At 41.1% G+C, this 25,498-nt stretch overlaps 2 protein-coding genes across 7 annotated transcripts; one reads left to right on the top strand and one right to left on the bottom strand.

The window, feature by feature from the left end:
* Positions 1-338: 338 nt before the first annotated feature.
* Positions 339-5,026, bottom strand: idi1 (isopentenyl-diphosphate delta isomerase 1). Its single transcript, XM_051411129.1, has 7 exons — positions 4,904-5,026; positions 3,352-3,500; positions 2,314-2,486; positions 2,134-2,226; positions 1,676-1,806; positions 1,397-1,501; positions 339-1,163 (listed from the first exon to the last, which is right to left on the bottom strand). Exons 1-7 carry the CDS (start codon positions 5,021-5,023, stop codon positions 951-953), a joined length of 984 nt encoding a protein of 327 aa, XP_051267089.1. The 5' UTR covers positions 5,024-5,026; the 3' UTR covers positions 339-950.
* LOC127369599 (WD repeat-containing protein 37) lies at positions 4,762-25,232 on the top strand. Of its 6 annotated transcripts, none has more exons than XM_051411125.1 (14): positions 4,762-4,835; positions 6,132-6,397; positions 8,572-8,668; positions 8,800-8,895; positions 9,557-9,621; positions 13,142-13,280; positions 13,871-13,942; positions 14,421-14,465; positions 14,652-14,728; positions 14,904-15,138; positions 16,068-16,209; positions 21,568-21,702; positions 22,439-22,553; positions 22,756-25,232. In XM_051411125.1, exons 2-14 carry the CDS (start codon positions 6,245-6,247, stop codon positions 22,885-22,887), a joined length of 1,503 nt encoding a protein of 500 aa, XP_051267085.1. In that variant the 5' UTR covers positions 4,762-4,835; positions 6,132-6,244; the 3' UTR covers positions 22,888-25,232. The 6 variants fall into 6 exon arrangements, with proteins under 6 accessions (XP_051267085.1, XP_051267088.1, XP_051267083.1 ...); XM_051411128.1 differs by having other exon boundaries at positions 4,785-4,841; XM_051411123.1 differs by lacking the exon at positions 4,762-4,835 and adding an exon at positions 5,068-5,234.
* Positions 25,233-25,498: the final 266 nt, after the last annotated feature.

The raw sequence follows: 25,498 nt of genomic DNA, 5'->3' as shown, positions 1-25,498 counted from the left end.
TCGTTCTCCAGCAGTGTGTACTTACAGAAATGACCAAAGGGTTGAACTCACTCCTTTGTGGTCATTGGGACAACTGCAGCACATGAATTTACTATGATGAATACTTTGTGGGTGTTTCTGAACATTCCTTCAAGAATTGTTGGATGGTGAAAAGTGAAATACAGACTTATGCTGCCACCTACTGGAACACCAAGTAAATCAAAAGCAGCATGTGCCATGTGTTTGCCTAAATCACTACTGAATGAGCTGATGTATTGACACTGTGATGAATCTAAACATTGTCTGGGATATTGTTTATAGTAATATCTACTGATAGAGCTTAAATGTTCAGCCAGTGATCACAATCAAACACTTTATTGTGTAAAAGGGTATAAAGATACAGCTTATTCACCAGTATCAACAATATACAGAGTGATGGTTGTTGTTGTGAAATCACATCAGTGCTTGGAGACATCCATCTCAACCTAACGACCTGTACTCAGGCACTTATATATATCATATAAAAATAGGCTATTCTCTTCGTGGAGGTGTCCGTGGTAACGCTGCATTGTTCTAACCTAATAAAATAAGATGGTAAACATCTTCTGTTCAGTCTGTTAATCGAGTGTGCAGCAAATCAGAATTGATTACCTGACATACATTTTTTTCTAAATACCACTAAGAGTCAGTCTACCAGCCCTACATGCATCACCTCATGTAGACGAATACGCCTCAGAGCTACAAACCTACTGTGAACCTATTCACCCCTTATGTTAAGAAAGACAAACATCCTCTGCTTCCTCTTCAGGTGTAGATGTCGTACACTTCCTGCTACCTTGACTGAAGTAGCCAGTGATGGTTCTTATTGCACATCAGAGGGTCAGGGGTCTCTAGCAGCTCAGCTTTGTGTGTCAGGCAAGTACAACCAAAGGTTTGACATGACTGGAGGCAGAGCCTGATCCTGGCTGTGGTTACATGCGGTGGATGTTGTTGTGATCCATGAACTGCTTGAGGTTCTGCAGGTTGTCCCACCACTTGAAGAGGAAGGTCTCTGCGATGAGGCTGAACCAGGGCGTGATCTCCAGCTCCTTGCGCTTGGCCTTCTCTAACATCTCCTTCAGCTCCTCCTTGCTCACGTAACAGTGGCTTTTAATCTCGTTGGGATCCGGATTCAACTCCACATTCTTCGGAGAGACATAAAACAGACAATGACACTATCCACAATACAGTAGACATAATGCCGACAATGCAGACAAATACACTGCAAAATATTTTATACTAAATACTTGTATACTAGTAAAACATGCAGCAAAGGGCTGAAACTGAACCTGCAGTAAGGACTCAGCCTACATGGTGAGCTACCATGAGCCCCCGCAATGTAAGTCAACTCTATGTCCAACAGACATGTCAGCGCTACCTTCTGCATAAAGAGGATGTAGTCAATCTCATGTTCTCCCCACACGCCATCTGACTGGGCTTTGTAGTGGATCCGTGTCAGGTAAGTCATTTCATCTGGTGTCACCTGAGGAGCAACAGGAAGGCAGAGGAGATCAGAGGCAAGGAAAGATTCTCCAGTCCTCAATAATCCACTTCCACTAAATGGAGGACACACACACACACACACACACACACACACACACACACACAACACACACACACACACACACACAAAAACACACACACACACACAGTATACCTGGTCCATGGGGATACCCAGTTCAGCTTCAAGTCTCCTCTGAGCAGCTCTCCTCACTCCTATTGCATCCTTCTCCTCCAGCTCGCTGTCTGTGTGCAGAGGATGACTGCAGCATGTGTTTGTGAAACAGCCTGTAAACACACAGACACGAGGGTGAGTTAAACAAATTGCCAAAGCCTACTAATAGTTCCTGGTGCTCAACAGGACGTCCTCAAATTGCTGGTTTTGTCTGACCAAAAGTCCTAAAAACCCAAATATATCCATGGACAATAATATTAAATACAAACAGGAGCAAATAGTCCCTTTAGAAAAGCTTTGCTTAACAAAGGACATGAAAATTTAACTCTCTCTCTTTCGGGTTACGCTGCTGCGTATGACACTATGTATCCAAGAGGAGCATCTGGGATAGAAATAGGGTATTTGGGATAAACTGGGAAGTTTAAGGATTTGTCACCAACCTGGAAAAGTGATTTTGGCGTCCGACCTCTGTTGTAAGAGCAGCTTCTCTTCACTGTTGAAAATGAAGACGCTGAAAGCTCTGTGTAATAAACCTGGTAAAACAAACAGTTACCATGAGTACAAATCTGAAATAAAAACAATATGCACTAAAGGCCAGACGGGTGCATGCAGACAGGTACCTTTGTCGATGTTGGCGTTGAGGTGGCAGTTTTTCTTGGTGTCCGCTCCAATTTTGTGGTCGTTCTCATCAATGAGGATGCACATCTCAGCCAGCAGCTGGACCTGCTTCTCGTCCAGGTGATCGGTGGTTATCTCAGGCATTCTGACCGTGGTCTGTAGGTGTCTCACCTCACTGCAGGAGGAGGAGGAGGCAGACAACAATTGATAGTTCAGTGCACTTTCAATGACATTCTGAACATATTAACTACCAATAAATCCTACTGCTTACTACCCTTTTATGTTTGTAGTAAATAGAGAGCAATCTCCACCTGCTGAAGAAGCTTTTTCCACGTTCAAAAAGTTCCACACTCACACAGAACAGATGTGAAATATACTTCATAATCAAAGTATACTACTCAAAGTAAGCCAAGTGTGAAGAACCCAGAGGAGGCCTATCTTAGTTAACTAACCATGTAAATACATGAAACATTCCTACAATCACAATAACAATCCGAAAATACTGCAAAATGTTCATAACGAGTTCCCACTGTCCAAGGGGTTTTATCCAAAACCTAAAGATCAATGTACAATCATAGAACATCCAAAAAGGAGCCGATAGCTCCCTTTGTGAAGCTGCTTAATGAAGCACATACACAATTAACCATCAAAATGATTGTTCATTTATTTGAACAGTTTCATTGCTGCTCATCACTGTAACGTCTAAATGTATGTTACAATAATGATATACAATCCAATAATACTGCAGTGAGTGCAGCTTGCTTTAGCGGATGTTCGCCGAACTGAAGAGAATACACTCTGAGTTACTGTTGAGAAAGTGTGTGCTTCAACCAACACACACAGAAACATGAAGCGCCACAGTGTTCACAGTAGCATTTAACAGGACTTTCTTTCCTTTGAGACAGACTCCAGTAGAGCTCAGACAGACACCGTTACTGAGCTTATAGTCAATAGGCTTATCTCTGGCTCTGCTGTCTTTAACCTCCAACCAGGACGACTTGAAGCGGTTTCAGACAGCTCCAGGGTCGTGGTCGGCCTACCTGGATATGGCTCTGCAGCAGGCGGTGGTAGGGGAGCAGGTAGGTCTCTTCCACGGTGCAGCAGCTCGCCGAGGTACGTTTGATTTCAGACCAGCTGCTCCCTCGCAGGACACCATCCGGAGCACCGCCCACAGGCCCCGCACCATCGCCTGACCAAAACAGAAAACCAATCACATGAACTGAAGGTGTGGGTGTTGGTAAAAACCGGACCGGAGCTCATCCCAGTCTGGATCGGAAGATACGCTTCAGAGGATACCTGTGGACTGAGGGGGGTCTGAACATGGACAGGTGGCAGTTCATGAATGCCCATAAAAAAATGTATACAAAGTTTTATATAAAGACGAAATGCTCTCATCATACTGTAATGCCTTAAGTTATTTTAATTCAGAAAAATGAAAATGGATTACATTGAAAATGTTTAAGTAACACAAATCAATTTTGTTAGTAAAAATATTTGATTGATTTGATTAAGTACTTTCTACTAAGTTAGGTTTTTCAAGTTCAAATAAAAAAAATCTAAATTATGTCAGTGTCAATTAAAATTTCTACTTGAAGCTATTTGATTAAGAATGTTTTTGTAACTTACCAAATACCAAAAGCTAGTTTTACTTTAAAATTGTAATCTAAATGTTTTTAGTTAAATGAACTTATCTGGTTTTACAGTGCAGATCAAACCCTTACATCTGCTTTAATGTAGAGTTTAGGACTAATTATTTCCATTACTGATCTGATCACTTGAAAATAACAAAAATGGAAATAATAAAAAAAGGTCTTAAGGTAGAGGTTCCTATGGTCCTATGTTCTCATCTTTAAATTTCTTTCAACTCACAGATATTCAGTTTACATTGATGTAAAAAAAAAAAAAGGAAGAGAATATGGACATCATGTGTCGTCCAAATGAATGGATGATTTATGGAGTTAATCAATTTATTAAAATTGTTTTTGATTAAATGATTTGTGAATTAACTGATAAATGAATCAACTAATTGTTGAAGCACAATTGATAAGTAACCTGTCTTGTTTTGGGGTTTTTAATGTGTTTTATAGCTTTTCGGGCAGCCATTTATTTCCATCACAATTAAAAGATAATATCCTGTGAGGAACTAAGTATTCAAATCTCTATTTAAGCAAGTATCCGTACCACACTGTAGAAATACTTGATTACAAGTAAAAGTCCTGCACTGAACTTGTTACTCAACTAAACGTATACACGTGTCATCATTAGCAAAGTGTACTTTAAGAATCCAAAGTAAATGTATTTAATGCAGTAAAATGGTTCCTGTGAGTATTTCATATTATACTGTTGTATTATTAGTTATCACTTTTGCATTAACATGAAAGCATGTGGTGGAAAGAGGACAGCAGGATCTTATTGTTCCGATCCAGCAGGATCCACTTCATGTTTCCCTCTAAACACTGACTGTCAACACGCCATCAGACCACTGCACAGCACAGCCAGCACCACCCAGGCCTCAGACTACCGGGTACAAGTATGCACTGTCTGCTACACACACAACATGCACACAAGCCGATCAATCGATCAGTTACTTACAAAAACAGTGTTCCTGTTTCCGGTAGATAAACCACGTGTGTTAACGTATTCTGCGACGACGTTGTAGAGCTGAACGCTGTGGTCACTCCACTCCCTCCCTCTGAGGTCACGAGTTTTCATTGGTTGCGGCAGTGTCGGTGTGACAGCCCATTGGCTTACAAAGTGCAAACACAAACCACGTGATGCGGAAATAGGTGCACCAATAAAATACGTGATGTGTCAAAATTTGGATTAAAAATCTTCCTACTAGTGAAGCTATAATGTGTTCTTACTGCCCGCTTTAAAGTCGGACGTCGACAACACGTTGAAAATGAGAAAGTGAGAGGTTTATGTAAGTTGTTCGGGAGGCTGTAGCCCGTCCATGCTGTGCTTTATCGGCGGTGTTATGTTATGTTGTGTTTGGACATTAATATTCCGCAGTGAAGGTGATATGTGGCAGCTAGCTGGGGTTAGCGTTCAGTGAGGCAGCGGTGAGTGACCTCAGTGCTTCGTTTATGTCACACTTATATATCGATGATGGGTCAAAGTGACAAATGACCTTAACGTCGGTCATATTTATTTTGCGAGCATAATTTACCATGTTAATTTTCTCTGGGTAGTTATTTGGCTAACTAAATAAATTAATGTTTTTTCTGGCACATTGTATCTGTATGAGGTTAGAGAAATGTTGCTTCGCCATTTCTACGCCATCGCAGCGATATCACGAAGCAGTCCCACAATGTGTCGTCCTCTTGTAATGTCATGTAAAGACCCTGAACACTATGAGTTAAATGTCGCAATGTCTGCCTCACGCAGATGTATTTTTTGCAAATTGCTTCAGGTCTCTGAGGCTTTTGCCAATAGTCAGACGACTGTTGAGCCAATGACCAAATGTCTAATTTCACATGTTGTTTTTAACCTGTAATTCCCACAACGTCTTCCAACAACAGTGGGTGGTAGCCAGTATCGGGTATTTAACAGTTGTTGTTTTAAATACCATGTCTTAAGGCATGTCTGTAAAGAGGTCTGTACATTTTTGCTGCTAAGCAAAGCAGCATTAAATGACTGGACCTTTTCATGGAGTTTTGTAATGATGTTGTTTCAAAGCAGCAGGTGTCAGAGCAAGACTGCACCAACAATAAGCACCCACAAATATGAACATCCATCCTCTGCAGGAGAGGCTATCCTTCAACATGAGCGCTTCCTGCAATGGATGTGAACTTGAACTTCACTTCCTTTTTACCTGCAGGTGGTGACAGCAGACCGACCTAACCCAACCACCGGCGACGAGGGAGCCTGGCCTTTGTTTACCTGTGTCTCAGGTAAGAAGTGAGCAGGGGGCAGGGCCACGAGGTAGGAGGGATGCCTGTGGAGGGCGGAAGCAGCAGCGGCTCTGCTTCGGCTGCCCGTCACCCCAAGCAGAAGCGCAAGGCTCACAGTTTATCTATCCGGCGCACCAACAGCACAGAGGAGAGGCCCCCAGGCATCCAAAGAGGAGACATGCTGGAGGGACAGGTGAGGGAGAGCCATGCTTTTTTCTCCTCTCTTGCACACTGACTGTGTTTGTTTATGGCACACAGCTTTAAAGACATGTAGCTAGTCACATATTTTGTAGGCATGACTTTCTTGGGGATCTGATAATACATATCATCAGTCTTTATTAATTAGCATTTTGATTGTCGTTTTGTTGTGGTATGTGGTCATGAGAGTACAGTACCAGCCGGTTTAGCAGCTTTTTTTTTTTACCTGGTGTTGCAATAACCACAATAAGTGGTTTCTCACTTAAGGGAAATGTGTTTTTTTAGGTAGCTACAGGAACTTACTTTGGATTAAACTTGCTCTTATCAAAGTGTTTATGTCACCTGGATTTTACATTCTCCAAATCGTTATGAACTGCTGGTTGTGAATGTGTATGTTCACAACAGATTTCATTTTGTTACAACAAAGGAATCTACTGTGACTTTTTTAGCCCACTAGTGACATCAAGTTAGTGATTAACTATGTCAGGTTGTTTAAATTGGCGCTGCAATTGATTTATTCCTTCCAGAAACGGAAGAACATTAGCTTTTACATGAGCAGGCATTTCCTGGTGCGAACCAGTTGTAGCAATAAACTGTGAGATAAGAAAAGCTTCTTTCTGTTTGACCAAGAACATCCTGGTTGTTAACTTTTGGGAGGTGGCTGTTGAGTGACTTTATTGAGAGGGATCTGTCAGATGTGAGTGACCGTCAAGCATCATCTAACTGGTGGAATGAAACACAAAACAATGTTTGTCCCTCTTTCATTATCCAGGTTTTGGATCAAAGTATTCAGTATGAGATAATATGATGCTTGATTTTATCAGCCCTATTTTTTGCCATGGGAGTCCTTAAGCTATTACTTTCTCTGCTTGACAATGTCCTTGAATTATCAGCCACTAAAACTAGAGCTCAGCTTGCACTGACCTGTTGTCTCATCAAATTTTAATATGGGCCGCTTGTCCTGGTCTGATTAGTCCTTTCAACAGGCCTTTTTGTCCTTTGCTGGCTCTGTTTATGTACCTAGTCTGCCACCACCCCTGCAGCACTAGTTTTACACACACACACACACACACACACACACACACACACACACACACACACACACACACACACACACACAGCTTAATAAACCCATGTATAACACACAGAATGCTTTTTCTTCCGCTTTTTCAATGTTGTCATTATTATCCAGAGTATGCTGCTGGTTTTAGTGCCACGACTAAGCAGCTTTAAATTCATAAGGGCTCCCTGTTGTTTGCTAATTTACAAAGTGTGTTGACATGTGGCGCTGACAGAATGGTCAGGCGGTTAACGTCACTGTGGCAAACTGTTGGGTTTGAGCATGTGCCAGAAGAAGGAGTGAAAGTCGACTACTTGGTTTCCTCGTCTTTCGGATGACTTGAGAAATAAGCAGCAGCTCTCAAGGCGAGCTGTCAAATGCAGCCTTTTGAACCCATTGTTTTCATGTCAGCTTTTTTACGTGCTAGTCTGGTGTAGACTGGCGGTCAGCTGATAACAGGGTACTTCTAGGAGTTTACCATGGAGGTAAGTCAGTTGAAATGAGGTTGACTGGTTGGGCCCTGGCTGTCATGTAGTCAGTCAGTTGTTTGTAGGTTGTTGCAACGTAGCCCTGAATGTAGAAGAGTTTTAACACTAACCCAATTGGTGGCTGATTAAATCAGCTAAGCATACAGGCTGTGTTTGAGATGAGATAAGTGGGTTGCTTTTGATTTGTTTAAGTGGTGTGTATGTTATGAGTCACCCAAATGTCTCTGTGAACAGTGATAATACATCAGATACTTGTTTGTCATTATATTATGTATTGTATTAGTAGTATTGTGCCTGTGAGCAGTATGTTTAAACATTTTCATTTGTGAACATATTTTGAAATGGTGTTGAAGTTTAGATTTTAAAGCATACCTGATATATCGCATTATAATTAAAAGAGAATACCAGACTAGAGAAGGGTCTAGATAGATAGATAGATAGATAGATAGATAGATAGATAGATAGATAGATAGATAGATAGATAGATAGAATGGCTTGAGGGGGTGCCTGGGGTTAATTCAAGGTATCACTGTATACCAGCTTGATTCCTAATGTTTAGGCCTAGATGTCAGCTCACTGTCAGATTTATTCAAGCATCGCTCTTTTCTTGTCTGTGTTCAGGACTCCAAGCTGCCCATCTCCTTACGGAACAACCTCCTTGACCTTTTTGGTCAGATTGAGCGCGAGTTTGAAAATCTCTACATTGAAAACCTTGAATGTGAGTAACTGATACAAAGAGGAAATGTATTTAGATTTGATGGGTGCATACCTTGCAGTATTGATCTTCAGGTGTTGATTGACTAACCGGTGTTTGCTTACTGATGTCCTGTCACTGTGCTAACATTACAGTACGCCGGGAAATTGACTCTCTGAATGAGCGCCTGACCGGAGATGGACAGACTATTGAGGGTGGAGACCCCACCAAGGGAGCTCTGAAAACAAAAGGTACAATATTTCCTACACAATCTGTTGGAGGTCTCAATACAGAATTCAGCTTCTATAATAATTTAAAGGGAAAATAATGATGACATTGATTGTGCGGCTTTAAAATGACAAACATATGAGAGCGGCATTGTTTCAACATTTGAAGCTGGTAAACAAGGATTTTTTTCAGGATATTGTTTTTATATCATCTGTATGTATTGTGAAACAAAACTATAAGTGGTAATAGTTATTTAAAAAGGGCACTAGAAGCAACATGTTCCACATCATATACAGTTTTTATTTCAGGGTCCATCAATTAAAAAAAAATTGAAGTATAAAATATGTACCATACTTCAAGTTTTGTAGTCAACTGATTAAAATAAACATTTCCAACTCCATATTTGATAGGTTTGATCATAACCCTGGTTAACTGGTAATCTTTTATGAACCATGAATTACACAGTTCCTGCTGGCCATATGGTGCCAGTCAGTTCAACTTCACAGGTTTTCATAAGTCATTAGCAGCCAAACAGACAGTACTGACAACTAACAAGGAAATATACAAGGCTTTGTATTGTTGAGGTGTGTGCAATTGCTATGATACTTTATAAGGCCATTAGCACGGTAGTGAAACCAACCAATGAGTTTGTTATATAGCGTTCTTTGTCTCTCTATAACACAGCCAGCCACAGCACCAGTCAGCTGTCACAGAAGCTGAAGACGACCTACAAAGCCTCTACCAGCAAGGTACGTGGCGCCGGCTATCTTGGTCTATTCTATAGAGCTTGTAAGATTTGTCATCTGTGTAATTATGTGTATTTGAGCTGTTGAGATTAAGGCTGGGGGTAACTATCAAGAGCCCCTTTGTTGCTGAGTGAGGGGAAGTAAGTCTTTTTTTCTCTTCCTCTGAGGTCATGATATGTAAAGAGTAGGTAAACAAATGAAATCATTACTGTTGAATTCTCATGTTTTTGAAGTGCTGATGCATTTATATAAAAATGTTTGGACTTACAGGGGGGTGTAGGAAACTAGTGTTTAAGCATTTAGCACAAAATGACATCTCCTTTGACTTTTTCCTCTTTAATCTCTTGCCAATGTAGCGCTTGTACACTTTCCACGGCAAAATAGGTGGACCTCGCAACTTCAGTGTGGCCACATGGGAGTTGTGGGGAGGAGATTCATGGGTAACTTCCTGAATGCTCTGTTTGTCACTAAGCATCGTGGGGGGCCGCTGTGGGCTGAGTCTTTTTTTAACTCCAGTCTGACCTTGACTCCTTATCTCTTCTCTGCTCTGCACCCTGCAAGTCATTTGGGTGAACGGCTGCATCTGTGTAAAACAAAGAAAACCATGTTTTTACAGTTTCTTATGAGAATACACTGTAATTTGTTTCAGCTGTATCAAACAATATGTCAGGGTCAATTGTCATAATGCCAAAACAAATAACTGATGTGGAATTATAAGAGTCAAAGAGTTTTCCCCACATCACAAGACGAGTTCATCAGGAGTCAGGAGGGTTGAGTTTAGACAGACTGGCCCTTAAAAAGCTGTCCTCGAACAGCTCTTACAGGAATAGTTCAGCTTTTGGGGAAATGCACTTATTTGCTTTGTTGCCAACAGATGAGAAGATTGTTACTGCTCATGTCTGTATCCTGAATGGGAAGCTAACAGCAGCAGCCACTTAGCTTAGCTTAACAAAAAGATTGGAAACAGAGAAACGGCTACCCTTGCTCTGTTCAAAGTAAAAATCTGCTGACCTGCACCGATAAAGCTCACAGATTACCACCTTATATCTGCCAGTTATATCTACAAATGTGCCGAGTTATTTTGTAGGCAGCATCTTGGGAGTCTCTGCTGGTTGCCTGGCAACTGCTCCCAGGCAAGAAACAGTGCAGAATATAACCTCCGTAAAACAGTAAATTGTTTTTTTATTTGTATGGATTAAACAAACAAGATATAACTCGTTAATTTCCAGTCTGTATCCTAAGCTAAGATAACCAGCGGCTACCGTTATCTTCATATTTACAGTACAGATGTGAGAGTGATGAACATTTTCTAATTTAACGCTGGAAAGCGACTAAGTCATTTTCAAAAAAATATATGTATAAATTAGAGTGTGCAAACGTGAAAGATTATTTGGGTGCACTTATTTTTCAAAATTCTTTAGTGGTGTTTTACTTCAGTGTAATATGGTTTTCAAACATGTCTGTTGACTTTTCTTCCCCATTGTATTATTTCCCACTTTACCTAAAATTTTCCCCAGCATTGCTCTTCTTAAAGCAGAGAAACTATCTGAATGCAGCCTAAGTCTGAGCTAGATGAAGAGTGGGACACACTCCTCCTCTGATTTGAAAGAGGATACACAGGATCAAGGAAGGACTCCTTAGATTAACCTTCTGACAGAACTAGCTGCTATATAATATACAGCTAACCTACCAGCTGCCTCAGAAACATGACAAAAAACTAATGTTGTGAAGACTGACAGGACTTGAAACTAATGATCTGCACTAACTATATTCTCAGTTTACCTTGACTGGAATGGGCTATTCTTCTTGATGCTCACTGCTCATTGTGTTTCAGTGACTTGAAACAGATAAGACTGTATTGTATCGTAATGTGAATGTAAACACAGCGGACAGAATGAGAGCATACATTAACACAGTCTGACACAAGGGAACCAGATGCTTCGCTGCTTCGTCTAATGACTACCAATGATGGAAGCTTATTGCTGTGGTCAGCCGTCTGCTTGCAGCAGCATGCTCAGTACAGGTTGTGACCGCTCTGTGACAATTGAAACTACAAATCACCATTTAATTTGTTCATCTGGAAGCCTGCAATGACTAAAGGCCATATGTAACTAGACCACAAGATATTTTTAGAGGTGCACCACTCGTATCAGTGTATCTTTCTCACTCCGATACTTGAATTGGCAGTTAGTCAAGCTAGTCTCGATGTGACACACAGTTTGGTGCAATTTGAAACCATAAACCTTTTGGCAGTTGCAGAATAAACTTCTGATGAAAACAATGCTTGTTTACAGGATATACACACACTTGGCTTTTACAGGCTGCTGTTCTCGGGCCCTGCATCACAAAGCCAGTTTAACTTAGTCCAGAACTCTTTTGATTACAGGCTTCTCTGAGCCTAACATCAACGATTTACAGTGAGTTAAAACATACACAATATAATGACAAAAGTACAATAGATTAAGAATTTGATATTTAGAAACACTAGGAATAATTTATAAATATTTAACATAATGCTAAAACTACAAATACAGGTCAGAATTATGATATAGGCCTTTTGAAATTTGTTCAGTGTGAATACAGTGAATACGGACATAAACAAAATCATCAAAATATCACTGTGGAATACACATAAATTATCCTTTCATGTACTTTTAGTCTCATTCTTAACTATCATGAATACATAATGCACTTAAAAACTGCTGCCAAAACAGAGAGGAAGAGTACAGATAGTCTGTGCCAAAACACCAGAGCAAAATAAATAAATGGCTGATAATGCTGAAATGTTGCATTTATAATGAACTGAGTTAATTAACAGTGTGCACAATTAATATGCAGCTCTAATTGCCATTCATTAGTCTGTGGGAAACTATCTCTCTGTTTGTTTTAAACCCAAAGTGGACACATAATTTCACAATTTTTTTTTTCTTTTATCTCCGAAATAATTAACATGGAAAGTTTCTACTGATGTCTCCGTTGCTTTTTATTACTTCTCACTTAGTTGCAAACTCATATTCCTGTCAGGATCCTGTAGCAACTCGTTTTTTTAAAAAAGCTGTCAGGCTTTTGACAGGTTTTGATCTGATCGTGTGAAGTAAAGTTAAAAGTGAGCCAGCTTTGTGATACCAGAAAGTTAAGAGAGTTAATACCAAAGAAAGCTGGCTCACCCACTAATCTCACCCCCTGTGCCTTATGTGTTCATCTGTTTGTCGGAGACCAACATTAAACCGTGTAAAAGATGAAAAGCTAATATTTGTTTTATCCCATAAACCTAATTGATACATTTGTTTTTGTATTGGTGCCATAGTCGGCCATGTAGTGAGGCGTGAGTGCTTGTAAATTGGATCGTACATATGCAGGAATTTAAAGTAACCACTTCTGCAAACGTTGTATTGGTGCATCTGTAGTTACATTTCAATGTTACTTGGCCTCTAATTTAAGCAAAACTGTAAGAAGGAATGCTCATCCCAATGTCCATTTCTCCTTTCTTCATCATGCACTTCTCTCTCCCCTCCCTGCTCAGATCGTGTCCAGTTTTAAAGCCACCGCGGGGTCCCGGGCTGTGTGCCAGCTGCTCAAGGAGTATGTGGGCCACCGGGACGGGATCTGGGACCTCAGCGTCACCCGGAATCCGCCAGTGGTCCTCGGTACCGCCTCCGCAGGTACACCAACTCATTTAATCAACTCTGTTTAATTGTGTCAGTCTCAGCGGCATTGTTACATACACAGCCTACATGCCATGTAGTAGTTTTCAATAAGAAAAATAAGTCAAAACTAAAGGTGCTGCATGCTGTATTTACATCATTATATCACTGTCTGATTAAATGTGTATTAACCTTGGTGCAATCAGTTTTAGTTGATGGCATCTGTTGCACACCAGCAGGGTTGTCAGTGCAAGTATTGTCAAAGCTAATTTAAAAGAAAAAGAAAAGACAACACTTCAAAACTTCAATGGTTTGTCAGTTTTGTTTAACATGATTTTTCTTTGTTTCCATCATCTGCCATTGCAAGAAACTGTAGAAGCTATGGTCTGTGTTTGCCTGGAATACGCTGTTCATTTGATTGTGTTGTAGACAATCTCACCATAAAGTGGTTTGGAAATCTGTTACAAAATCTACCCAGATAGCCCACAGTGTAAAGCACAGTACATTGCAATATTCAATCATTCACCTACTGTTTAAAAAAAAAAAACAAGAAAGAAAGAAAAATAGTGAATGACTTTATGTTGTTCACCCGTGCTCTCCCTTCACAGATCACTCAGCTCTGCTATGGAGTATAGAGACTGGGAAATGTCTGCTGAGGTATGCTGGCCATGCAGGATCAGGTAATGAAATGTATGCAGCAAGTTCTGTCATGTCATATCACTTTTTATTAAACACTAATCTCTATAAATATCGACATATGAATTCAAAATCTGTTGGCAAGGGACCAAGGACCAACACTTTGGCATCGGAAGCTTCTGGTTGATGATGATTTAGCTTAAGGCTTTTGTTTTTTTAAATGCATCAAAAATGTGTCTTTCTGGTCATGAAGTTGCTAGTCAGACGATAGAGGACGCCTTAGGCTGGATATTCGTTATCCTTTTTCTGGATATCCGCTGGCTATACTGGAAACCCCAAAATATCGGCTGTTGCCCCTAGAGGCTAAATCGTACTCAGATGACAGCTGATTTTTGTCTATTTTATGTCTAAAGCTGTAGGTTACTGTCAGATAAAACAGTGTCAGCGTTTGCTCACTAGGCTAGTTAGATAATAGGAATACTTGATGTAACACGTGTCTCATCATTGTTCTCTCGCCCACAGTCAACTCCATCAAGTTTCACCCCACAGAGCAGATGGCCCTCACAGGTCTGTATTTGAATGCGTGTGTGTTGTATTTTGTTGAATTAGCTGCATTTGATATTTGTGTCAACATGTTAATTCTCCTCCTGACTATTAGATCCTTTTCACCCTGCCTCTGTTGTCTCCAGCAGTTTGTTTTCTGTAGATCCAAATGTGCTGTGTGTTTGCTGATGTGTACTTACGTTTCCACAGCCTCTGGGGACCAGACGGCTCACATCTGGCGCTACATGGTGCAGCTTCCAGCCCCCCAGCCACCGCCAGATGTCAGTGTGAGTAGCTTTGTACTGTTCTCTAGTGTTTCTGCTGGAATATCACACATTTCTGAGAGGGGTATCCTGTCAAAAGATTTGTTAAATGTACCAATTCACACGAAAACTAGATCTATCACTGCAGGCGTCTGGGGACATTGGCTGAACTGCTGTGTTTTCCTTTGTGCGCTCATAGGCTCTATGTGATGACGACCAGGACTCGTCAGACAGGGAAGAAGGGGAGGTAGATGGCGAAGGCCCTTGTGAGGTCCCCACTGTCCGGCTTGCTACAGCAACCCTTAAGAGCCACCAGGGTGTAGTGATTGCAGCTGATTGGTTGGTAGGGGGCCGACAAGTGGTGACAGCTTCCTGGGATCGTGCTGCCAACCTGTACGAGTTGGAGACGTCTGAACTGGTTCACACGCTCACTGGTATGTAAAGTGGCTAACGTAGTAGAGCACAATATGGTGTCTGTCAGGGTTGGGCGATATGTTACAGTGTTCCAACTGCCCGCCGTCAGTCTAACAATTGCCAATTGCCGCGCCAGTTCCCCCCCGATCCCCCCATTCACTGCCATTGTAGTTTCAGCTGGAAGATGAATGGCGTGTTTGCAATGTGGAACAAGCTTTAACAGCTTTATTAAACAAAATAAACTCACCAAATGTGAGTGAGAAAAGTAAAACGCCTGTTTTCCTCATTAAACAGAAAAATACAACCGTCCAGCTTTTAAATACAAGTTTCTCTCTTATACTGAACTAAGACCTTGTTAAGTGATCTTTAAACATACTTCATTCAAACCCGACAGAAACAAAATAAAACTGACCAAACCATCTTTATTAGACTTTACACTGTTCCAACTATTACCAACTCTGGTGTCTAACAGAGATCACTGCCTCTCTGATGCCCCCATCCTCCCATGCTCCTCTACCTGCCTCATGCCTCTCCTCTCCTGTCCCTGCTGTGTCCTTCTCTTCCCTGGAGTTACAGTCTTGTTTTGAGCCATGTGGATCACCTTGTAACTGTATTCCCAGTCATCAGACTAGTCAAAATAAACCCTAAATTCACCGCAGTTAGATGTGAAAATAAACTGGCTCACTGAGCGGCTCTCATTCTCCTGAGGCAGACCATTAAATTAACAAAATAAAATGAGAAAAATCGTCAAAAAGAACCCCAAACAGTGATCAGCCTATATATTCGTCCAATTGCCCATAGTGTCTGTTGTCTTCATCCTCTGTTTTCTTCTGGCACATAACCTACTCTTGCTACTTTATTACCGTAGCAACCATCTGTCTCTATGAAAATCATATAATGATGTTTTCCATGGAGTTTAGTATGTTTACTGTTGTGTGTCTGTATGCAGGACATGACCAGGAGCTGACCCACTGCTGCACCCACCCTACCCAGCGCCTGGTGGTCACATCATCTAGAGACACCACCTTCAGACTGTGGGACTTCAGAGACCCGTCCATCCACTCTGTCAATGTCTTCCAGGGACACACTGAGTAAGTCTCTCTCTCTCTCTCTCTCTCTCTCTCTCTCTCTCTCCATACACACACACTCTCACACACACACTCACAAATACCCACATACAGCTCAACCCTCTTTTAGACATCATTCACTTAGTTTCATCAGTTTGAGTGAAGGCTAGTTGCTGCAGTCTTTATTTTGCCCACAGGGTGGTGCTGTAACATCTGTCTGGTCTGTGAATCCCTCCAGCATTTTCTTTTTTTTTTAAATCTCTTTTTTTACCCTTTTCCTTTTACAGTGCCACATTAATTTACAGACCCTTTTGCTCTAAGCCAAATCCTCCACTTGCCTCTCATTCATTACTGAGCACTTCTCTCCACTTCGACGGTTTGCTTCTCTTTCTCCCCTCTCCTTCTCTCCCTACCTCTCTCTCTCCCTCACTCTCCTGTTCATTTATCTGTCCGTTTCTGCGTTAATCCCCCACTCTGTGTAATTTGGCACTTCGCTCGCTGTTAACACTCAATTGCAGATGCTCATTTCAGAACGATGACTGTCAGGCTTGTCTGTGGCTTTCAATGGCAGCGCTCTTTAAAAGGCGTAAGAAGAGTGTGTGTGTGTGTGTGTGTGTGTGTGTTTTATGTGCCTGTCCTACGTGTGTGCTGGCTGGCTGGTACTCTCTGGGTGCCTTTGATTGCAAGTGGGGGGGATTACATAGAGCTCATTATGTACGACCCCAACATGTATAATTCCTGCAGATCCCACTCTAATTCTCTCCCATAGACAATTGGTGTAATGAGATTAAGCACCAGTGTTTCACAGTTAACGACAACCCTCCTCCTTCCCTCCATTCTTCTTTCCTTCCCAAATGGACATTGATGGTTTTTAAAGTGAGAACTTCCTTACTTGTCCTTCTGTGGTGCATTATGAAAGCATAAACAATCGCTCTGTTACATACAGCCTATATGTATACCCATTCCCATGCTTGTTCCTCTTTCCAACTTGTGAACAATTTTTGTTTAAACCATATCCTCCAACAACAGCAGGTTGCTATCTCCCTGCTATTTCTTTGGCAAATTTTTCAGAATTTCCAATATGGCATAATGGCGTAGCATAAATGGCACAATCTCCACAAGCTCCACATCTCTCCTGTGGAAACAGCAGAGGAGAGGGAGAGTGTGAATGGTTTAATAGGCAGAAGAGTTGGAGAGCTGGAGGGGAGCAAGCCTCTCGTTTCCACCGTCTTCACTGGCAATTACAGCTAACGCTCCCTGACAGTGAACCGCGGCAGCTAAAAGTGCAGCATACACCCTCTATCCCACCACCCCGCCATAATTGCAGAGTAATGACAACTACACGTGAGCTAACAAAAAGGCCAAGAGCAAACCAGAAGTGACAGCGGACTTGCTCTACAAACGGAAAGCCATGTCACGTTTGTCTCTCCTGCAATCGACGGGTTTCGGAGACATTTGATTGGAGCTGATAGAAATGCGTGTTTGTGTGAAGCATGAGTGTGTGTGTGTGCGTGTGTCTGTATGAAGTCTTGACATCCTGTCTCTGGAGGAATACACCAGCACTTACCAGGTTCTCAGCGACTGTCAGCAAAATAAGTGCTCTAAAACCTCTTAGTCTGTACCTGAATTGTTTCATTTACATTTTACCTTTTAGGCATCTGGCTTACGCTCGCATCCACTTACAATGAGTACATTGTAATGTTCCTAGAGATTTTCATAAATTCATACATCAATCATTAAAATCACTCATTAGGAAGGAGGATACGGATCAAAGCCACAGTGCCAGAACAAATACTCTAGTTTACTTAGCAGATTTATGAGTTATTTTCCATCGCCAGTACACGAGTTTGCCTCTGTTTTTTTTCTCATGTCACGTTGGAATGTGCTGGAAAATATTACAGTGGTTACTTCTGCATATCTTGTACTTCAGTCTATCTTTCAAACTCAACACTGACGAATCAGGAGAAGCTCTCTCACCTCACTCTCTTGTCAGTGTTTCATCTTGCACAATACAAAGAACAATATCGCCGTTGCACGTTGACTGGGGACTGTAAATACAATAAATAATGTTCCTGGCTATTTACATCCATAACCCTGGTGTCATGTTTCCATCACTGTGACTACTGCAGTTATTTAACCCAGAGAATTAATGGCTTTTTTCTTCAGTGGTAAAGGGTACTGTTGGCAGTTAGTGGGTGTGGGTTGTTGGTGCAGTGTGAAAGGAGCTTTTGAACTGTGCTAGGTAAATAAACTTAACCAGGAAGGAAATGTGGCACAAAGCCATGTCAAACAATGTTTCTTTAAATCACACTGATGTGCTATTTTCCCTTATTTATACAGTAATTTCTATTTCAGTTTATTAAGAACATTTTTTTTCCCTAAAACTTAAAAGTATCCATTAACACTCATGTCATACAATAACCAGATCCACTAAGTCACGTGTTCAGAGGTTTTGCATTGCAGCATTCTACAGTAAGTTGCTTACAGTTACAGTGATCTAAAATACTAAAACTGTGCCAATCTGACTTTAAAGAGTTGGTGCCTGTCTAAATCTATAGTCAGACTGGCACCTTGGAGGTGACAGCCCCTGTCTCCTCTAACAATAAAAAGAAAGGTAACATAAAAATTTATAGTGCTCAACAAGGAGAAAAAACGGCAACAAAAACCCACACAATGAGCAGACTCCTTTATGTGGAGTCAGGGAGCGGTTCAAATGGGAAAATATGGTGATATCGGCAGCAAGAAAAGGAGTGATACCCATTAAGCTTTTTTTATTTTAAAGTAGCACATGTACACATCTTACATCTCAATTAGATCATAGATTGTCCTCCATATCACAGCAGTTTTCTCTCGATGTGTTTACATATATTTTACTTACTTTCTCACATCTTTCTTATCATATTCATTAATTCGTTCTTCATTTCATGTCACACAGACATAACACAGATACAGATGTTCAATGCAGAGGATTCATTTAGTCGGGAACTGTTGTACAAATACATTCTCCTTAATAATTTCATCCACGTCATATCTTACATTTGCCTTGCAATCCAAAAACAATAAAAGAAATCAGACCTCATTGCTGAGTTAACTGAACATAGTTGTATTCATTCATTTGATTTCTGTGTGAAAATAGCCTGAAATGCATACACTGCTGTGAGGCAATGAGCTATAGATGTGAGAATGATTATTTTCTTTTGAAGAGTGTCGAACTGACTATAAAAGCTTTCGTCTCAGTAAAGTCAAACGGGGCAATTTGAAGCCATAATTGCACAAAATCTGTATTCAGTTAAATAAAACTTGGTTGGTTGGTTAGGGAGAAATTCAGCCCACTAACTTCTCCAACCGCAGTGATGTCCCATGATTCCCTCTTCCTTCCCAACTCCTTTAGTCTCCGATCCCAAGGAGTCTTGACCTTGGCTGTCAGACACACTGCAGAGATGCCATTAAGTAACACTGAACACTCCCCTCCCTCCTCACCACCCATTCTAAAAACCCTTTAACCTTAATCAACCTTTTAATCAATTACCTTGTCTGATTACACTCCCCACACACCTCCCACCTAGCACACCTCCTATCTTTCCTTCTCTCTGTCTCTCTCTCTACCGCTTGTATTCCCAGGTGGGCTGTACCCGGCAATGTCAGAAGGTGCCTGTAACGATACAGCAGTTTCCTTGAGCCTCGGCCTCTCTAATAGGACAAAGTTTAGTCCCCTAATTAGCCCTTAATGCCATGTCAATTTGAATTAAGAGGGAAGCCAGTTTCAGAAAGAAAAACTAGATGTGGAACTCAGACTTGTGTGTGTGAAGGGACACTACTCAACACTAATCTTAATCAAGAATCAGTGAGCATTTTTTTTTGGTAAACTTCCCTCCATAAATGAACAGGGAAAAAAGGAGAAGAAAAAAAAACCCCTTATAGGAGCAACTGACATACAGTAGTAGATTGGAAATATTAAAGGTCTATTAAATGAATGGCTAGGCCTGACCTTAGTGCTATCATGTGGAGCAGTGCATCACGGCTAGTTGAATAAAGGGTGTGGGAGGAGGGGGATGCTGTATGCATATAAAGAACATTCCTGCCTCCAATGTGCCCATCATGGCTGATGATATGATGTAGCAAAATATATTGTGTATGCATCATTTATCTTTTTATTCTATCTGTTATCTCCCGGTATGAGGCTGAAGTCACGCTTGCATTAGACTTAAAAAGTACAAGAGTAATGTCTTTTCTTTTTTATAGCGACGTGTTATGGTTGAAAGTTTCAAATGTTCTGTACCTCGTATCTAAAGATGTATGTCATCAGAGATGTTGTTAGCCCTACAGTGATTTCAGGACGTACTGAGCACTACAGTTGATATAGCTTTAACTACTGGCTAAAGGTTTCCTGCTGCCATTAGTCATGGAGGTATTGTTATTGTAACATTAATATGTGTCAAAGACCTCGTGTAGGTTCTTCTACTGTATAGCATTTGCATGCATCATATGTGCTTACTTCAAAATCTTGAAGTTGCCTATATAATATGTCATTCTCAGCTTTCAGTTGATAAACGCTTCCTGGGAAAGTGGGTTTGGTGGTGGTTGCAGATTGCTAATGTAATGTTTGTATGTTATATGAAAACGAAGAGAAAAGAGTAGAGTGGGGTAGTATGGGGTAGTATATTAAGTATAGCTACCACAGTTTCGTATCATATCGAGGTATCTATAGCCATTTTGCCCAACTCTAGCTCGGAAGTAGCATGGCAGAATTCAACTCTTGTATTTTTTTTAACATGATCATGAAGTGGAACGCACAGGACTCACTGTAAATCGGAAACCGCCTTTCACGGCACCTCGAACGCATTCGATGGTGTGAACTCTTTCATGTCATTATTTAATCCATCAAGTGGCTTTGACACACTACCTATGTGACAGGAATGCAGCAAAAGTGTGATCCTGCTTACATTTCTTTTCTCCAGTGGGAAGGTGTTTGTAAAAATCACATTTTAAATCAAGAAACCCACAGTGCTAACTTTCTGATGTTGTACCTGATACACCCTCTCTTGGTTCAAGTAGTGTCAGTGCTCACAATGTATCTTCACATATCACTCTGACGCATGTGTGGATCCGTCTCATCTATTAGGTGTATGAGTAATTAACAGCGTCTGTGGGAGAGGGTGACTAGGCTGACTAAAAATAAGTACTCACTCCTGAAACTTTCTTCCTTTTCCTGAGTTGGAAGAACTGGAAGCACTTTTACTGTACTTTCCTATCAACAATCTGCACTGAAATTGGATTGTGGAGTTCAGCGTGAATCTCTTTAAAAATGAACAAAACTTTTGACTCCAGTTTGAGCACACAGATTTACATACTCTTGTGTTTGTGTGTGTCTGTCTCTTGCAGCACGGTGACGTCGGCAGTGTTCACGGTGGGTGACAATGTGGTTTCCGGCAGTGACGACCGGACCGTCAAGGTGTGGGATTTGAAGAACATGAGGTCGCCTATAGCAACCATCCGCACTGACTCAGCTGTGAACAGGTAGGTGAAAGAAGGGACATAACTCAATCAGAGTTGTACGTCTTTGTAGAGAGTTATGCTCTATGCAGAATCTGAGAATGAAGTTAAAATGTGCTTATTACAGATAGGAATGACCCGATCAAGTTTTTTAAGCCCCAGATTCGGCCCAAGTCATTTAATATCGACTGATTACTTCATCTGACTTGTTTCTTGAGTGATAATTTGGATTCTACGTGAATATACATGAATACTGTATGTTCTTATATTGCTGTGTGATGGTGTTGCATCATGGATGAATCACGAGACAATGGGCCCTTGACTTCAGAAATGCAAAAGAAAAAATGGCAGCAATTTATGAGTTGAAGGGAGAGCGAGCATTTCAATTATCTTGGAAACTGAAGTTTAGAGTATGTGGGCGAAACTCCAACTATGTATTATACAGAGCCAGGCGGATAAAACGGGGTCATGCTTCAAAGCCACGTCAACTTTCCCGAAATAAAACAATTGGGGAGAAAAAACAACCCATTTACATTGAACCCTGCCCCAGAATGCCTGCATGTGGAGTGAAAATGTGAGATATTTCTGTAAATCTAGTGCTGAACTGTACAGTAACTTCTGTTACCAATTCATTGAAAAAGCGACAGGCTGTAGATTGAAACTCCGGACTGGAATCGTACAGGAGAAGTCAGGAGAGTTTACTTAGCAGTATCAACAGAATCTGTCCCAGATTCAAAGTGAACTTGATCCGATCTTTCAGGATAAGCGTCTCTGCCAACCAGAGGATCATCGCTCTGCCACACGACAATCGCCAAGTCCGACTGTTTGACATGAGCGGAGTGAGGCTGGCCAGACTCCCTCGCAGCAACAGAATGGTAAGGACGGGAATGACGCTTGTGTTTGCCCTGTCAATCAGCATCGTTAAAACATCTTAAACGCGTGTGTGTGTGTGTGTGTGTGTGTGTGTGTGTGTGTGTGTGTGTGTGTGTGTGTGTGTGTGTGTGTGTGTGTGTGTGTGTGTGTGTGTGTGTGTGTGTGTGTGTGTGTGTGTGTGTGTGTGTGTGTGTGTGTGTGTAGGGTCACAGACGAATGGTGTGCTGTACAGCGTGGAATGAAGAGAACCAGTCGTGCAACTTGTTCACCTGCGGCTTCGACAGACAGGCCATCGGCTGGAACATCAACATCCCCGCCCTCCTGCAGGAGAAGTGATGCCACTGCCGCACACACACAGAAACACACAGTAGAGTAGGAGGCGGTACACAAACACTGTAATCTGTGGCCTCGCACATGCTAGCATGTTGGAAGTGTTTACCCCGTGGAGCATTTTAGTCATCATGTCACTGATTTCCAGCTGCTGGATTGTGTGAGAAAAAATAATTCATCATCACAATTAGTGTTGCTTTTGACGATGCAGCTATTAACATGGATTGACAGGAGCATATCCCCCAGATGAATGACTCATTTATTGTGCAGTTGAAACCTGCAGGAACATCTCCCGGTGTTAAGTGACTGACACGGTTCCAACATTTTAAAAGTGTGTACGAGGCCACAGAGCTGATCTCCCGTATTTGACCCGTTCACCTATTTAGCATGAAACGTGAATTGTGACATGGCTAGACTGGTCCTTTTACTCCTAGCCTTTTCTGTTTTAAAGTGTGTATATATATATTTATATATACTTATATATATATATATATATATATATTTGACTCCACAGTCCCAGGCTGCTGTTCACATCACTGTTGTTTAGTTACTGCTGAATGGTTGCTTGTGCATGTAGATAAACCCGTTTTGCGAATGTTACTTGTAAAGGTGTGTGAGAACAAGGCCAGAAGAGTTTGTAGAATATGATATAAAGACGCTATGTATATATTATGTCGTGGCCTCATTAAGTGACCTGTGTTGCAGGTTGTTGCTGTGTCTTACAGTCGTCTACCCCTCGATGGTGGAGTTTGACAGAGAGAACGTTGTTCTGTGAAATGTTTTTATCCTTTTAGTGAATATTTCTTATCATGGAACAAAACATATCATATTGAGGCCTGCCAGATCAGCTGTGCAGCATGCCGGCTGCGGGGTCATTCAGTTGTCTTAAAATGTATCCTGTGTGACCGTTTTCACTCACTGAGATTTCTTTCCCTGCCTGTTACCTTTGATGCTTTCAATTCACAGCCAGCCTCCAGACTTCCAGATTTTTGTTTTGTCAATATTTCAGACTTATGATACTGTAACTCTGCCTTGTTCCATGTTTACAGTAGGATTTCATTTTAAAAGTGTTACTCTATTCTGCCTCTCTGTCAGAATGCAAAGTGTCAAGAGCACAGCAATAATGGGAAAACAACTGCACATCTGTTGTTCACAAATCTCTTGTAGGTCTGTGAATGGGATGTGTTCAGCGTTATCATAATCTAGTGTTACAGGGTTAGGTGTCAGTACTTTTAGCCATAATATGCGCCCATATTTACTTGCGTCAGTGAAATACAGACCAATCCTCTTCAGCCCGTTGCCAACCAAGAGCCCTGTGTTGCTGTAATGTGTTATTCCCAAGTGAACTTGTTGGTTACTGGTTATTTCTGTGCTTCAGTAACAGCCTGTCAATATGAAGTTATCGTGTTTACACTTTGCATTGAACCCATAGCGTTATGTGACCTCTTGCACCTTTTTGTTGTAGATGGCGCTTTGCAGTCTGTGAGAGGCACTCTTTATACCAAATACAGAAGCAATAACTCAGCTCTTCTATGTTTCTGGTGCTCAGAGTGAAGCCCGTTGCTGTCTTGGAAATCAGTGAATATGACTTGAAATGCGCACTGAATCTCGGTTTGAGAAATATAACTAGAATTGGGCTTGAACGAAATCCAGGAGGCTCTGTGTTACAGTTGTGCAATATCCTAAAATGAAGTCATGCTGTAGTTTGTATCTTCAGATGTTTAACTTATTTCAGTGCTGTAAATTCCATTAAATGATCTTATGTACTTGTGTGGCTGGTGTAGATGTAGCTCAGTGTACATAGGTATGCATAACTTACCCAAAAGTTGGCTTCAGGCTACACACTCTCCCTCAGTTTCTACCAACAATAGAGTCAGGATGGATTCTGAAGTAGCATGAACCTAAAAATGTAATAAACTTATTTAAATGCCTTACCATTGCATTGAAAATGGTGCATTAGCCTTATCCATCTGAGCATCAATGCACTTTTCCAAATGCTTGTTAAATAACTAATTGTGTTCCACTGCACAGTGCAGATAGGATTTTCATTCCTGCTTCATTCAGGGAACTCAATCTCGCGCCCACTGATATCAATGTCATTTTAATCTGCAGGTAGAAAGACAAGTCCGATTTGCACCCCACATGAATTCTGACTCGGAGGAAATATGATTTTGGATTGATGCATTTAATTATTGTGTGCCGGATTGGAGGGGTAAAAAAGTGGATAGGCTTCGCTTCATTGTAGCGAATCATATTCACCTCAAACTTCATTATGTGATCTACTTTGCATACTTTATTGTGATGGGTACGTGCTCTCTGACACTTTCCAATAAAAACGTGTGATTTCCTTTTCCAGTCTCTCGTGTCTCTTTTTCATCTTATTTAACACAACCGTTTTTATGCTCTCATGCTTTTATTCAGTTCAATGAAATGTATCATTTTGAAAATCACACTTCATTTGGATGTTAATCCAGTAGCTTGGAATAATGTCTAGTGTTAATGAAAAGGAACATAAGTTGTATGAATATTTTTAGAGTGCAAACAGGAACATATTTACGCCATGTGACAGCGACACCGTTGCGTACAGTAGTAATAGCAGACTTCAGTGGAGTTCAAT

The sequence above is a fragment of the Dicentrarchus labrax genome, unplaced genomic scaffold (genome assembly GCF_905237075.1).
Source record: "Dicentrarchus labrax unplaced genomic scaffold, dlabrax2021, whole genome shotgun sequence".
Classification (NCBI taxonomy): Eukaryota; Metazoa; Chordata; class Actinopteri; family Moronidae; genus Dicentrarchus; species Dicentrarchus labrax.
The sequence above is the reverse complement of the archived record's forward strand: the minus strand, read 5'-3'. Positions and strand labels throughout refer to the sequence as shown.

Bases quoted from the DNA above. Each gene is read 5' to 3' on its own strand.
- idi1 (XM_051411129.1), bottom strand. From the start codon at position 5,023: ATGAAAACTCGTGACCTCAGAGGGAGGGAGTGGAGTGACCACAGCGTT. The intron at 1,502-1,675 runs GTATACTGTGTG...GTTGCTCCTCAG, and splicing joins TGGGTATCCCCATGGACCAG to GTGACACCAGATGAAATGAC. The intron at 1,164-1,396 runs GTAGCGCTGACA...GTCTCTCCGAAG, and splicing joins ACATCCTCTTTATGCAGAAG to AATGTGGAGTTGAATCCGGA.
- LOC127369599 (XM_051411125.1), top strand. From the start codon at position 6,245: ATGCCTGTGGAGGGCGGAAGCAGCAGCGGCTCTGCTTCGGCTGCCCGT. The intron at 8,669-8,799 runs GTGAGTAACTGA...CTAACATTACAG, and splicing joins CTACATTGAAAACCTTGAAT to TACGCCGGGAAATTGACTCT. The intron at 13,943-14,420 runs GTAATGAAATGT...TCTCGCCCACAG, and splicing joins TGCTGGCCATGCAGGATCAG to TCAACTCCATCAAGTTTCAC.